The sequence below is a fragment of the Dromiciops gliroides genome, chromosome 2 (genome assembly GCF_019393635.1).
Source record: "Dromiciops gliroides isolate mDroGli1 chromosome 2, mDroGli1.pri, whole genome shotgun sequence".
Lineage (NCBI taxonomy): Eukaryota > Metazoa > Chordata > Mammalia > Microbiotheria > Microbiotheriidae > Dromiciops > Dromiciops gliroides.
The window spans coordinates 291,765,150-291,781,216 of record NC_057862.1 but is presented as its reverse complement, the minus strand read 5'-3'; the positions used below and the strand labels follow the sequence as shown (position 1 = coordinate 291,781,216).

Here is a 16,067-nt window from a genome sequence, read left to right as displayed (position 1 = left end):
TGGGCTGTCACCCATGCCTCAGCCATCCTTCCTCCATTTCTCCATAACTATTATCTTTAATGCCCACCTCATCATAATTTGGAGAAAAAGATATCTTCCTTGTCAAATTTCTTATAGCACAGTTTAGAATCTCAAATTTGCAATTATAATATTCTACTTTTTTTATCATACTCATTTGTGTATGGGCATCTTATCCCTACTTAAATGTAAGCTCTCTTACATAGCAGTATCATTTCTCATCTTTATATTGACAAAATGTTAGCTGAACAGGATTTGCAAATGTCATTATCCAAAACTACAATTCAATCTGTTTAAGTTCCTTAGTATGGAAAAATAGTAAGTAAAAATAAGTAAGGATAGTAAAATGTAGAAACAAGAATTACATAATACTAAAGGCAGAAGGGATGTTAAAGACAATGAAAGAATGCAAACCCAGTGCAAAGAGCTTCTATAACAAATGTGGACAATAGGACTTATGAATTAAACCTAAATGAATAAGGTTTTAAATCTAAAGATGCCAGGTATCAGAAAATGATAAAATTCTCTTGAAGGTAGACACCTGCTCATGTGCATAATTCATTTGTAAAGATTTGTAAAGTGTCTGAGGCAGGACTGGAACTCATGATAACAAGTCCAGTGCTCTATCTACCTAGCCACCTAGTTGCCTCAAAGTCATAACATAATGTGTAAATACAGGTGAATATAATTCCTGGAAATTCCAAGATAACAAGATACTTTCCTTGTTTTTAAATTAAAATAAACAAGACAGTCATATTTTCTGTTAAGCTTACATTTATCTTTACAATTATCTTGTTAAAGCTAGATTATTTTCTTAGTAGTTACAGAAAGGAAACAAGAAAACTGAAATACTATCTAAAGACAGTTTGTTATTTATTGGTTTTCCAAACCTACCAAGTAGTTTTCATCTTGAAAGGCATAATGTAACGTTGTGATCCACTGACAATCGCCATTCACCAATACGTCTCTCTCTTCTCTAAAACAGGCCGTCTGCAAAGAAGGGAAAGAAAATTGAGTTAACATGGAGCCAAAAAAAACAAAAACAAAAAAACCCCTATATTTCTCTCAGGATGGAATCTATCCTAAATGCAATAGAAACCATTCACAAAACAAGTTTTGAAGGATAAGATCAAGCACTCCTTTATGTGTAATGTTATAGTACACATGATTTTTTTTTCAAATACAACCCATAAGCCTCATCTTGATTTCTCAAGCATCACCATTCTCTCAGTAACAGGCTTGAGTCCTTGAAATCTTTGGTTTCTTTTTCTCCTTGACTGCCATGAAACTTCTCATTTGTCTTTCAAGTCACTGATAACAATGTTAAATAGTACAAGTCCAAAGACAGATCCATGAAATATACCACTAGATATCAACATTTTTATTTAAAGTTTTGAGTTTCAAATTTTATCCCTCCTTCCCTCCCTTCTCTCACCCCTCCCAGAGGTAGTAAATAATCAGATATAGGTTATACATGTGCAATTATGTAAAACATTACCATATTAGTCATTTTGTACAAGAAAACTTAGATAAAAGAAAAAAATGAAAAATAACATGCCTCAGTCTGCATTCAATCAATTATCACCCCCCTACAATTTAACATAACAGTTCATTAACAACTGTTCTCTGAGATCAGTTATCTTTGGGCAGAGTTTTTTTTGTTTTGTTTTGTTTGCGGGGCAGTGGGGGTTACGTGACTTGCCCAAGGTTACACAGCTAGTAACTGTCAAGTGTCTGAAGCCGGATTTGAACTCAGGAACTCCTGAATCCAGGGCCAGTGCTTTATCCACTGTGCCACCTAGCTGTCCCCACTTTGGAAATTATGTAAATAATACTACCACCTTAGCAGACAAGCTTGTCAAAGTTTGGATGACATGAAGCTGAGAAGGAAAACTTACATATTAGAATACGGAGTCAAGATGATAAACTTCATAGGCTAGACAATGGGCAAAATCTAATAAAGATAAAATTTAATTGTGAAAAATAAAAAGTTCTGCACAAGTTTTTTTAAAATGCATTTCACAAGTATAGGATATAGAAGGTATGGCTAAACTAAAGTCCATGTGAAAAAAAAAATCAGGGGATTTTAGTAAGTTTTGAGTAAAACATGTGACGTTATAACCTTAAAAACCTAGTGATAGGGGGCAGCTAGGTGGTGCAATGGATAAAGCACCGGGCCTGGATCCAGGAGGACCTGAGTTCAAATCCGGCCTCAGACACTTGACACTTACTAGCTGTGTGACCCCAGGCAAGTCACTTAACCCCCACTGCCCTGAAAAAAAAGCAAAAAACAAAAAAAAAAAACAAAAAAAGCTAGTGCTATCAAAGAAAAAGAGAAACTTTAACCTGGCATACATTTACCAAGTAACTTAAGTGGAAAATTGGGAATGGGAAAAGGAAAGGATATTGACAACTATTAATAATTTTTTGCACAGAAATTTAACCAATGGAAATCAATTGCCACAAGGAAGCCAGAAGAACCTAAAAACTGTCTTAGCAAACACTTGATATATTTGCCAAGCAGGGACACAAGATATCCAAGAGCAATAATAACTCAGAATAAATTTATTTGTAAAATGTTATAAAGAAGGAATGTAATAAAGGGATAAAAGTAAGGGATAAAAAAAAAGGGATAAATTTAAAGAAAACTTGGCAAAAGGCCAACTAAACAAAGTAATCTCAAGGGCATTTAAGAATAAAACTGAAAGAATAACAAATAAATAAAAGATGGAAAAGATCTGTATACACTTTTTAAAATTCTCTTTCTACCATCAAGGAAAAGTGGAGTTACATGTAAAAAAAAAAAAAAGTGGAGTTACCACATTCAGACTCTAATGTTGTTATCCCAGGTGTATGTATAGAGGAGGTAGAAATTACACTTTAGAGAACAATAATGTGAAAAACTGAACTAAACAAAGCACAGACAAATGAGAATGTTGACAGACTCACTCTAGAGAGTTGACACCAAAGGCATGAGAAGAAGATTCTCAAAAAAACAAACCTTCAAGGGACCAAGAAAATAAACGAACCAATAAAATTCATTTATTAAGTCCTTGCTATGTGCAAAACACTGGTAAAACAAACAGAAAAGTAAGACAATCCCTGTTCTCAAGGAGCTTGAAGTCAAAAGGCGACAAGACAATACATGTCACTTCTATTTACAAAACTGTATATTTCTGATTTTAAACAATTTGACAGTGCCAAGGACTTTGGTTCAAAGAACTTTCTATTCTGGGTCTTCAGTAGCTATGGCTGCTGAAGAGGTCAGTCATCTCAAGGACAAGGCACTAGCTACTGGGGAGCTCAGGAAAGATCTCCTTCCAAAGGTGAAATATATTCTGAACCTTGAAAGAGGTGAGAGAAGAAGAATAGTTGAGAAGACAGTGAATTCCAGGAATGGGACTCAGAAGGTCCAAAGGCAAAGCAAGCAGTCTAGTGGACATTAAGGGGAAGAAGATTTCATTACAACTAGAATTTATTAGAAATCTACTTTGTGCAAAGCACTAGGGATACAAAGCTGGATATGACACAGATGCTACTTTCAAGAAAGAACATAGTATAATAGAAAGAATGCTAGCTAGTGTTTGAAAGAAGATCAAGTTCGAATTCTAGTTCCAGCATTGACAAAGTGCCTTTATTTAATCTCACTGAGTCTGTTTCCTCATTTATAAAATGGGGCTATATACTTGCACTACTTACTCCAGCAGATTATGGTGGGGGAAGGGCCTTGAAAATCTTAAAGCCTCTATCTATAAATATGTACTGCTCTAGAATGTACATAAGTATAATAGAATGGAGGATAAGGTAAGTACAAAGAGATACAAAGAACTAAGATATTTGAGGAGGGGTCAGAGAAGGCCTCTTGGAGAAGGTACACTGAACCTTGAAAGAAAAAACAGTTTGCACTGCTTCTGTTGAGTTGGAAAACTCTGTGTTGATAAGAAATTTAAAATGGTTCAGCGTCTGACATATTGCCGTAGGTTGTCCTACAATACAACTTCCAACAAAGCTTGGCTGTCACAAACCCCAGGTAACGGAACTGTTTACCTTTATACTAAGAAAGTTGGAAAAGCACCAAAATCACCCTGGAGTGTACCCAGGAAGACTTCGAGGTGTTCATGCAGTGAGACCTAAAGTTCTTATGAGGCTATCAAAGACCAAAAAGCATGTCATCAAGGCTTATGGTGGCTCCATGTGTGCTAAATGTGTCCCATGACAAGATCAAGTGTGCTTTCCTGACTGAGGAGCAGAAAATTGTTGTGAAGGTGTTGAAGGTTCAGGCACAGAGTCAAGAGTAAATAAGGAGGGCAGCTAGATGGCACAGTGGAGAAAGCACCAGCCCTGGAATCAGGAGGACCTGAGTTCAAATCTGGCCTCAGACACTTGACACTTAATTGCTGTGTGACCCTGGGCAAGTCACTTAACCCTCATTGCCCTACTTTTGGGGGAAGGGAGGAGAGAAGTAAATAAAAAGGTTTTTTTGAATAGTAAAGAAAATTAAAGTGTGAAAAAAAGAAAGAAAGAAACAGACTTCAAGGTAAGTTTTCAAACAGTGAAGACTGGTGAATAATAGTGTCACCGAAAGAAATCATTAAATTATGAATAGTCAGCTGTAGAAAGAAAAAGAATTAAGATGAAGTTTGATCCATGTTGAGGTTCAAGTTATGCCAGGACAATGAAGTCAAGCTATCTTTTTAGTAAAGTAAGGTGATCTGAGTATCAGGGAAGCAAGGGTAGAATGGGTTACTTAAGGAATGTTGAAAAGGTTTAGCTCAGGCACTGTGAGAAATATGGTATGAAGTAAACAAGAGTTAAATAAAAGGGTTTGCTGAGGAGCAAATGGGGGTTCCCATGTACTTTTATTTAGAATTTGAATTATTTTCTTCAAAACTGACTCTAGAATTGATATGATATAGACCCAATTATAAAATAATGTTGCTGTAATGCACAGAGAAACAAGAGAACATTTCCTTATGTATTGTATGTAGCTTTCAAATTCAAGTCCTGGCTTCCATTTGCATTAATTCATTTTGCTTATGAACTAAAAATGCAATAAAAATCTGAAGCTTCCATGAAAATTTAATTTGTCTTTTACAGTAATCCCAAATCTGGCCAATATAATTCAAAGCAAACTGTAGGCCAGACTATTTGATAGATGAATACACACATAAAATTGAGAATAAGAGATCCCGGAGGAGCAGAGTCAAGATGGCAGAGAAAAGGAAAGAAGTGCTCAGAGCTCCTGACATAATTCCTCAAAAAAACTCCAAATACAATAAGATAACTCCTGGAGAAGCAGAACCCATAAAAAGACAGGCTGAGATCTGTCTTAGATCTTCAGCAGGAGGGAGCTGCTATGTGAGGCTGGGAGTAGAGTCCAACCCTGCAGTCATACCACTGACACAGATCCAGCCCCAGGCAGGCTGTGCAGGAGAAATTTACTCCCGAGCCTCCAAATAAGCTGAAGTGCCAGCATCTTCTAGAACTAAGCTCACAGTCTGGTGAGAGGGCAGAATGGGGGTTGGGGGGGGGTTGGGGGGCTACAGGGGTGTCTGTGGGAGCTGAGGAGGAATTCGGTTGTCCTACCCCAGTGGGGAACCAGGAAGAAATCTTGAGTGGCGGCAGCCCAGGTGGGTGAAGGGGGAGCAGGCTCGTTAGAGGTAAAAACCACAGCAAACAAAATTTTGTTGCCTGGTTAATTAGCAAGTTGGCCTGAGGTTATTTACAGACCAGAGCATAAGCCAGGTGACTGAAGAACCTGCCAATCCTTAAATCATACCACCTGGGACTCCCTGAAGCTTGGGACAGTACAGCCTGGAGGCAGGGCTCCACTTTAAGGAGTTAAAAGAGAAGAAGAGATCCCCAAAAGGGCAAAGTTCCTCTTTTCCTGAAAGAATCAAAAAGCAACGTGTATATGGTTAAATCCCAAAAAGCTTCATTTTTATATTCTCTAATACCACATTTAAAATCCTATTATGTTGGAACATGTAATTCTTACCTCTGCTCTTTTCAGCATTTCCCACTTATTTAGAATCTTCATTGCATAAATGCGTTCAGTGTTCTTCATTTTAACCACAGCAACCTGGAAATGTGGGTTAACAAAAATGGATTTAAGAGGGAATAACAATTGTGAATGTTTTATTATAAGAAAAGTAAAATATTAATTTTCCTGAACTTTTGGGAAATAAATTGTCCTGGAGGGCAGAAAGTTTTATTTTATCAGATGTGAATAGAAATTTCTTTTTAAAAATAGACAAAATATTTTCCTGACTTTTCAGAGTACACTGAGCTTACCATGCCTTTATCAATCATTACACTATGCTACAATAAAATGTACAATGATGTTGTCAAAGCCTGTGCACGTACATGGAACTTTTTACCTTTCTACCAAATGACCCCACAATGCTATGCTTTTGAAGTTGTCATGCCTGTTTAAAAATTTTTGTCTTCCTCAATGTCAAGATCAGCCTTTTGCAACCCCTTAAACTTTTAAACTGCTTTTTTCATCTGATATAGGTATAGAAATAAAATAATTAAGACAATTGTAGTTATGTGCAAACTAATAAAAAGGTTCTGAACACATAATCAAGGAATTAGAAGTAACGAATTTTGTAAGATATGGGTTTTTGGTTTTTTGGTAAGTTCTTGGAGGTTGAGGGTTTTTTTCCCCTTTTCCTTCTTTGGTTCTTGGCCCTCTTCTAGAAAAATAAGGTATTACCATAGCTGTAGTTTACTATCCAAACACTGTAACTTACCATGAATAAGGAATTATAATCAATAACTTTTCAAGAAAAAAGTTAAAATATACTGAATATATCATGCCTGAACACTGCACACTATTTTCCACATTCACAGTGAGTCTAACAAAACAGATGGGGGGAAAGTTTCCTGTCCACGTAAAATAATTAGCAGCACATAAAGGGGGGTAGGCATTGTCTAATGAGTGGAGAATTGAAATCTGCCATTAGAAATTCTGTTTAAGGAACCATATCTCTACATTGTATAATGACTTGCAAAATAGACAATTTTTAGAAAAACATTTTTGGGCATTTATATCAAAAGAGTTAATTTACATCAAGCATCTTCTCTGCCAAAGAATTTAATTCAGAATTTAGTCACACGTTTCAAAGTGAAAGAATGTTTATCAGACCACAAATTAGATATTTTGATAAAAAAATTATGTTGTAAATAATGACTGAATTTTTATTTTTAAGTCCTAAATAAATGAAAACTACATAATATGATCCTGAGGATCCCTCTTACCTCCAATTAAAAAAGCCCCAAATTTCCAATGAAAGAAAATGGAAAGAAGATCCAACCTACTTCAAAAATATTTGTTGCCATTTTTCTGTTGTTTTAGTCATGTCCAACTCTTTGTGACCCTACTTGGGGTTTTCTTGGCAAAGATACTGGAGTGTCTGCCATTTCCTTCTTTAGTTCATTTTACAAATGAAGAAACTGAGGCCAAAAGGGTTAAGTGACTTGATCAGGGTCACAAACCTAGTGTCTAAAGTCATATTTGAACTCAGGAAGATAAGTCTTCCTGACTCTGGGCCCAGCACTCTATCCACTGTACCATCTAGCTACCCTTCAAAAATATAATGCTATGGAATCAAATGTTTTAAAGGAGTCCCAAAAAGATCAAGATAAAAGTTTCTCAGATCATTAATTTTTTAATTTCTTCTCAAAAAGTTTTAGCTTTAAGCTCTATTGAATCCAAACTTTTTAAAAAAGGTACTCATGAGAAAAAAAAAAGTTACCCATGGACAAACTAGAAAGCCTTTTTTTTTTTACTATGTCTGAATTGATTTGCCTTAAAAAACTTATTACATATACCCTCCCTCACTCCCAACACATTTTTACACATGAATTCTTTTAATTTCTATAGTTATAATATGTTGAACACAAATATATAATTTTTATTATATTAACACTAATAATTATTATGTTGGGATAACTATCTTCTAGTACAATTATGGATCCCTTCTCTATAAACAAGTCCTAAAATATTTCAGTTCTACATCTTTTAAAGTTAAACTTCTAGAATTGAAGGATTAAACTTCCTGGAAATCACTGACACACAACATCAAAACATTTTAACAAATTTATATTAAATTAAAAAGCATTTCTGGGGCAGCTAGGTGGTGCAGTGGATAGAGCACCGGCCCCTAGAGTCAGGAGTACCTGAGTTCAAATCCGGCCTCAGACACTTAACACTTACTAGCTGTGTGACCCTGGGCAAGTCACTTAACCCCAATTGCCTCACTAAAAAAAAAAAAAAAAAGCATTTCTTAAAATTCCATACTAAGTTAGGAAAGTGGACCGTTTATCTTATTTTGTCTCTGGCAATAAACAGGCCCCAACTACTACCTCCATCATGTAGCCACAAGTCCATCATTTGTAGAAGCTCTCAATTATTGTCTTTAAAGCCCTAAATATTTTTACTTTCCCTGTAACGATACTGTGGATGTTCTCCACAAATTTAACTAAACTAGTCTTAAAGCTGTTTGGTGTGTGGTTTTTTGCTCTATAATCTTTTTTTTTTCCCTTTTTTTTGGTGAGGCAATTGAGGTTAAGTGACTTGCCCAGGGTCACACAGCTAGTAAGTGTCAAGTGTCTGAGGCCAGATTTGAACTCAGGTCCTCCTGAATCCAGGGTCGGTGCTCCATCCACTGTGCCACCCAGCTGCCCCTCTATAATCTTTTGGGTTAGTGAGTGCCACATGTTTAGATCCTGTTACATAAATGAGTACTAAACATGCATAAACATATACATTACATACACAAGATATCTGTCTACATACAAACATACTACATATAAGCTACAAATACAATTAAAGGAACAGTCAAATGTCATGTTTGAGAACTTGGCTTTGGTAATAAGCCATTATCTATAGGTTAGGGACTATTAGTTCTGGAAAACAAAGTTGAATTTAGGGAGGAAGGGCAAAAGATGTTGGTATCAAAGGAAGAACCAGGATCACCTTGGAAAGACAAGGGTCTGGGTGGTAGTGAGCTTTTAGGAAAAGAAACAGAAACCTGGGTATAGTCAGATGTCAGAAATTTGAACTTATAAAGGAAAATTTTCCCACTTTAAAAAAAATCTTTCTTTCCCTCTTCCCTCTCAGAGGCTATTTTCTTCTTATTCTCTTGTTATCTCTGTTCTCAATATTCCCTGTTCATACTTTAAAATAAGTTGACTCTGTGGAATATGGATGCAGACTGAACCATACTATTTCTCTTGTTTTGGGTGCTGTTGTTTTTCTTTTTTGAGGTTTTTCCTTTTTGCTGATTCTTCTCTTATAACATGACTAATGCAGAAATATGTTTAGTGTTATTGTACATATATATATATATTTTTTTTACCAATTCTCTTCAATGTCAAATGCTACGAATACTCTGGCATATTTAGTATCTTTCTTTCTGTCTTTAACTCCCAATTCATGCCAAGCAGAAAGATCTATGAATCAAGGTTATGGACATTTTAGTCACTTTTCAAAAAAAATATTTACCAATTTGCTGAGTATAAAAAATATTTAGAACCTCTTTGGTAAAACTGAAAATACTAAGAAAAAATATTTCTCTAAAAAAACCTTTCCTAAATCTTTGGGAAAACCGATGGGAAAGGCTGGGGACAAGGAAGGAAAAAGAAAAAAAAAAAAGGTCTTTCATTAGGTGAAATTAAGGGTGGTAACTAGAAATTTAACAAAAAAATCTCTCTAGTTCAGATAAGAATGAAGAAGACCAGCATTTGAGCTTACTATAGTGCTAGATACTGGGCTAATCAAACACAAGCAAAAACAGTCTCCAGAGTTTAAAGAAGTTACATCCTCATGGGGAAAAACAAAACATGGGGGGTGGGGAGGAAACGAGGGAGGAATGTGGTGAGTAGTCTTAAGGTCCAGTGAAAAGGCCAGTAGAGTAAGGAAGGTTGACCTGGGTTCCTCCACAAAATAGAAGCTCTAAGAAGAACTCACCAATGGGAAGGGCTTGTAAAAGGCTACACCAAGGTGAGCAAGGCACAAGATGTTTAGGTCATTCCAGGATCAGGAGGCCCCAGGCATGGAGGGAATTTTCAAAATGAGTAAGCAATAGAGGAGACACGGTTTTGAAATCCAATGAAGATAAGATCATTTTTCCACCCCCCCCCCAAAGTGAAAAGGATATTAATCTAAAGGCAATCTCCTCTTGCAATCACCAGAAAGGAGATTAGACTAAGGTGCACCCCACAGGAAGTACCTTCTTTCACTCAACAAGCTACTCTCACCATCTCTAATTTAATTTAGTTTGTCAATATAGATATCAGAGGGAATACATTGATTCATCAGGGAAAGTGGTCTACCCAGAATTGTATTATTACATGACAATGTAATTTCCCTCCCGAGATCATGATAAATGCTACTTAAAATTCCAAGGAGCAGAGTCATGTTTGAGGGCATGGGGAAAAAATATGTCATTTTGGACATCTCTCTCTCCAAGTTAGAAATAGCTTGGAGATAGATGAATGGTGAATGATGAATGGAAAACCATTTCTGGCAGACTGGTGCCTAAACACAGAGTACATTATTGGTATTGATACGTTTTTCTTCAATAAGGGAAAACTCAGAATTGCCCTAATTTGCATTTTATCATTGTTAGTGATTTGGAGCAATCTTTCACATGATTAACAGTTTGCAATTTTTCCCAGAATCATTTTTTCATAACATTTCACCATGTATCCTTAGGGAAATGGCTTTTAGGCTTACATATTTGTTTTGTTTTTAAAATAATAAACATTTTTATTTAAAGTTTTGAGTTCCAAATTCTATCCCCCCTCCGTGAGGGAATAAGCAATCAGATATAGGTATAAATGTGCAATTATGTAAAACATTATCATATTAATCATTTTGTACAAGAAAACTTAAATAAAAGAAAAAATGAAAGTGAAAAATAGCATGCTTCATTCTGTGTTCAATCAATATCAGTTCTTTCTTTGGAGGTGGATAGTACGCTTTATCATTAGTCCTTTGGGATTGTCTTAGATCATTATATTGCTGAGAATAGTTAAGTCATACACAGTTCTTCATCAAATAATATTGTTGTCACTGGGCAACAATATATCAGTTCATATAAGTCTCAAGTCTTTCCAGGCCTTTCTGAAATCATCCTGCTTGTCATTTCTTTCTTTTTTTTTTTTTTTTTTTGTGAGGCAATTGGGGTTAAGTGACTTGCCCAGGGTCACACAGCTAGTAAGTGTTAAGTGTCTGAGACCGGATTTGAACTCAGGTCCTTCTGAATCCTGGGCCGGTACTCTATCCACTGCACCACCTAGCTGCCCCTGTTTGTCATTTCTTATAGCAAAGCATTATTCCATCACCATCATATATTATAGCTTGCTTAGCCTTTCCTCAATTGATGGGCATTCCTTTGATTTTCAATTCTTATATGCTTACATATCTGAATTTCCTATAGATAATGAAATCAGAATCATATCAGAAATGCTTAATGAAATATTTTCTCCAATCAGTAGTTGCTCTTATTATCCTCACTGCATTAATTTTGTTTGTGTAAGAGCTTTCCAATTTCATGATCAATTTTATGTTTTCCTATATGTCTTTGAGAATTTTCCTCTAAGCCTTGGTTGTACAAGGTACTTGATTTCATTCTTTTAATTTTTTAAAAATAATGTGACCTTTAATTTTAGCTTTTAAAAACCCCCTATCCACCTTTAGCTTATTGTGGTATATGGTGTAAGACGCCTATTTTATGGCTACTACTCTTGAATTTTCCTAATAGCTCTTGTCCAATAAATAGTTTTTCTAAGTTTTATTAAATCCTTATTGTGTCTGCATCTGAGTTTTTCTCATCTAGTGTTTTTCCCCTGATGTATTTTCCATTTTCTTAACTAGTATAAAATGGCTTTTGCAATTACTGTTTTATAATGAGGTTTAGAAGTACTATCACGCCTTCAATGATACTTTTTTGTACTATTTTCCTTGAGATTCTAGACTTTTTATTCAACAGATATGACTAAATCTGTAAATTTAAGTACTATCATGTTGATTATACTAGTTAGGTTCACCCAGGAGAAATGACTAGTTGTACAATAATTTGTCATTCTTTATTTTCTTCAAAGAGTGTTTTATAACATTTTAAAAATAAAAGTCTTGAGTTTCTTAGCAACTGACTCCCAAATATTTATGCATTTTGAATGGGATTTCCCTACTTTTCTCTTGGATTTTAGAAAATCACTGTATGGAAATGCTGACTACTTTTGCAGCCTTATCTTTGTGTCCAGCATAGAATTTACTTATTTCTTCACTAGTTTCTTTACTTATTCTCTGGGATTTAACAAATAGAACACCACACTGTTTGCAAATCAGGATAATTTCATCTCTTCTATGCCAAATGTTTATGCCATTAATTTATTTTTTATCTTGCTGCTCTTCCTAACATTTCTAACACTGTGTCAAGTATTATTTTATTCCTAAATTTACTGGGAAAGATTCTAGCTTTCCCCTTAGCAAATAATGCTAGCTTTTAGTTTTAGAGATATGTTTACCATCATCAGAGTAAATTGACTCTTTCATACCTATATCTCGAGCTTTCTGCATAAGATATAGGTTTTTACCATACACATGGTTTTCAGAAGATTTTTCTCATCTATTCATATAATCTTGTGGTTTAGGGGTGGTTTTGCTTTTAAAATGATTTCTTACCTTACATGTTTTCCTAATGTTTAACCATTGTTATATCCATAATATTAATCCAATTTGTTCAGAATGAATCATTTGGGGGATGTTACTTTTTTTTTTGCTAGAATTCTATTTAAAATTGTTGCATTCATCATTAGTTATAATGATATAGAATTCAATTTCTTCGTTTTATCCCTCCCTGGTTTATATATTAGGAAAATATTTGTCCCATAAATGAACTTAGATAGAAAGTTTTCTTTCTCATCTGGGGAATACGGAATATAGCAAATATATTACTCCCGAAACATTTTATAGAATTCATCTATATATCCATCAGGATGAGGAGTTTTATCTCTGTTAGTTCCTTTGTGGCATGTTTAATTTCTTTTTCTAAGATGGAATTAAGATATACATTCACGATCTATTAATTTGGGTATTTTATATTCTTTGTAGGTAATCATTTGGGCAAGTGGGTGGCACAGTAGATAGAGCACCAGGGTTGGAATCAGGAAGACTCAGCTTCATGAGTTCAAATTTTTCCCCAGATCCTTACTGTGTGATCCCAGCAGTCACTTAACCGTGTCTGCCTCATTTCCTCATCTATAAAATGAACTGGAGAAGGAAATGGCAAATCAATCCAGTATATGCCAAGAAACCCCAAAATGGGATAACGAAGAGTCAGACACAACTGAACAACAGCACTTCATTTCTTTACATTTTTAGTGGCTAATAGGTTATCTTTTGGGACTTCATCCTTTTGTATTTAGTTAATTTTCTTTTCTTTTTTGGGGGGGTGGGGGGGGGGAGAGAGATGAGATTAGCTAAAGGTTTACTGATCAATCCTTTTTTAAAAACCAGCTTCTAGAAATATCATTTCTGTAGTCTTCCCCCACCTTTTATTTTTCATTCCTCTATTTTTCAAGATTCCCCTCTCCTCTGTTTATTTTGTATTTGATTTTTCTATTTTTAAAAATGGCATATGCTATTAATGCTTTTTAAAAAAATTTTTGCAGGGCAATGAGGGTTAAGTGACTTGCCCAGGGTCACACAGCTAGTAAGTGTCAAGTGTCTGAGGCCGGATTTTGGATTTTAACTCAGGTACTCCTGAATCCAGGGCCAGTGCTTTATACACTGTGCCACCTAGCTGTCCCCTATTAATACTTTTATTTTGTGAATGTTATATTTTCAGAGATAGTAGTTTTCCTCTGAAGATAGCTTTAGCTATATCCCAGAAATTTCATTATATTGTCTCACTGTTTTTCTCCTTTACATAGTTTTTTTATTTATGATTTATTCTTTGGTTCATTCATTATTCATGATGTCATTAAGTCTCCATTCAATTTTGTCTCTTGTACTATTTTTGTCTTAGGAACTTTAAAAGACTACCTTTAGTATTTAGTATTTCTGCTTTTTATACTTTTATTTATAATTTCTCTGTACCCAAGCACATAAAATTTTTGTAAAGGTAGCATGTGGCAAAGAGTAATATGTACGTGATATTCCTAGTCACAAGAGATTACAAATTCTTTAGCTCTAAATTCTCCAGTTAGCCGCTAATATTGATTCTGTATGCTTTGACATATGTACCTTATATAAACAAATTGCCGATTTGATTTTCTTATGTATTCTGCTTCTATTTTGTTTTCACGAAATTGTATAACCCATTTACATTTAAGGTTATGACTGTTAGGCTTCTATTCTCATCCCTTTACTTACTTTCTATTGATTTTTGTGCCCTTCCTCTTTTAAGTTAGCACTTTGTCCCTATGCTGTACAGTCTAAGTTTTGTTTCCATTCAGTCAATAAGCATTTATTAAATGTCTAATGTTCATTAGGCACTGTTGCTAAGCTCTGGGGATATAAAAAAGGGCAAAAGACAGTCACTTGTACTCAAGGAGCTCACAATCTAATCAGGAAGACAATAAGCAAAGAAAAACGTACAAACAAACTAGTATGCAGGATAAATAGGAAATAATTAAAAGAGGGAAGGCACTAGGATTAAGAGGGATTGGGAAAGGTTTCCTGTAGAAGGCAGGATTTTACCTGGGATTTAAAGAAAGTCAGAGTAACCAGGAGGCAAAGATGAGGAGGAAGAGGAGAACATTCCCAGCATGTGAGGTAACCAGAGTTCTGAGCTGAGAGATGAAGCTTCTTTTTCAAGGGACAGCAAGGAGCCAGTGTCATTGGATCAAAGAGTACTATGTAACAAGACTGGGGGGGGGGGTGGAGAAGGGTGGCAGGTTGGAAGGGTGGATAAGGTTATAAAGAATTTTGAACACCAGAGGATTTTGTATTTTGATCCTGGCGGTAATAGAGCCACTGGGGTTTATTGAGCATGAGGATGACATGGTTGGACCAATTTGGTTTTTGCTAGCACTTTAGGAAAACTACTTTGATGCTAGATTCTTCTCATAGGCTCTAATCCTCTCTCCTTTACACTTGTCCTATTTCAAATTCATTGACTTTATTTAAAAATTTGTGGGACAGCTAGATAACACAGTGGATAGAGCACCAGACACTTAACACTTACCAGCTGTGTGACCCTGGGCAAGTCACTTAACCCCAACTGCCTCACTTAAAAAAAAAAAAATTTGTAATTTCGGGGCAGCTAGGTGGCACAGTGGATAGAGCACCAGCCCTGGAGTCAGGAGGACCTGAGTTAAAATCTGGCCTCAGACACTTGACACTTACTAGCTGTGTGACCCTGGGTAAGTCACTTAACCCCAATTGCCTCACCACCCCCCAAAAAAGGTAACTTCTCAATTTTTACATGTTTCACAATGACCCTTCTCTTTCCCTGCCCAGCTAAAGCATATAATTCAAAATCTTCCCTCTCCATGCCCTCTTAGTGTAACTTTTTCTTCAACATTCATTTCCAAAATTTCCTTTTCCTTTCTTTTTCCTTCTAATCAATTCTGAAATATATTCTCTAATTCCTGTATCCTCACTAGTACCTTCGTTATTCTGTGTTCCTTATGAGGAGTTTCTGGAGCACTTACTTTTCTACCTGATTTCTCTGTCATTTGTCAATCTTAACACAATTCTTATTCTACTGTGCATCACTCAAAGAAATATTACTTCATTTATAATAAATTTTTTTAAAACAAGCTTTATATAACAGTGAGACAGTTTCATATATAATCCTCCTTTTCTGTTTTATCCTCTACATGAAAATGTTTAACTTTTTGGGTTGTTGTTCTCATGATATTCGGAGAGAAAAAAAAAATCTATTCATGAAGGAAGCAATGTCAAATAGAAGCTGTATCATGCAGTGGAAGTTACTGTGTCCCACCAAGTCATGAGGCCCAGTCCCACTCCCTCCCTCAGACCACAATAATTTCTCATTCCTAATGCCAGAGTGTAATGCTGGTTCTGT

At 35.5% G+C, this 16,067-nt stretch overlaps 1 protein-coding gene across 2 annotated transcripts in view; it reads right to left on the bottom strand.

Annotated features, from left to right (window-relative positions):
- The window catches only part of CDC42BPB (CDC42 binding protein kinase beta), a 159,460-nt gene that overhangs the window by 108,197 nt on the left and 35,196 nt on the right, over positions 1 to 16,067 (bottom strand). For both annotated transcript variants that reach the window (XM_043982415.1, XM_043982416.1), the window contains exons 3-4: positions 6,017 to 6,100; positions 913 to 1,008 (exon numbers count right to left, since the gene is read on the bottom strand). In XM_043982415.1, coding sequence (XP_043838350.1) covers positions 913 to 1,008; positions 6,017 to 6,100 — 180 coding nt within the window. The remainder of the gene's footprint in view (positions 1 to 912; positions 1,009 to 6,016; positions 6,101 to 16,067) is intronic.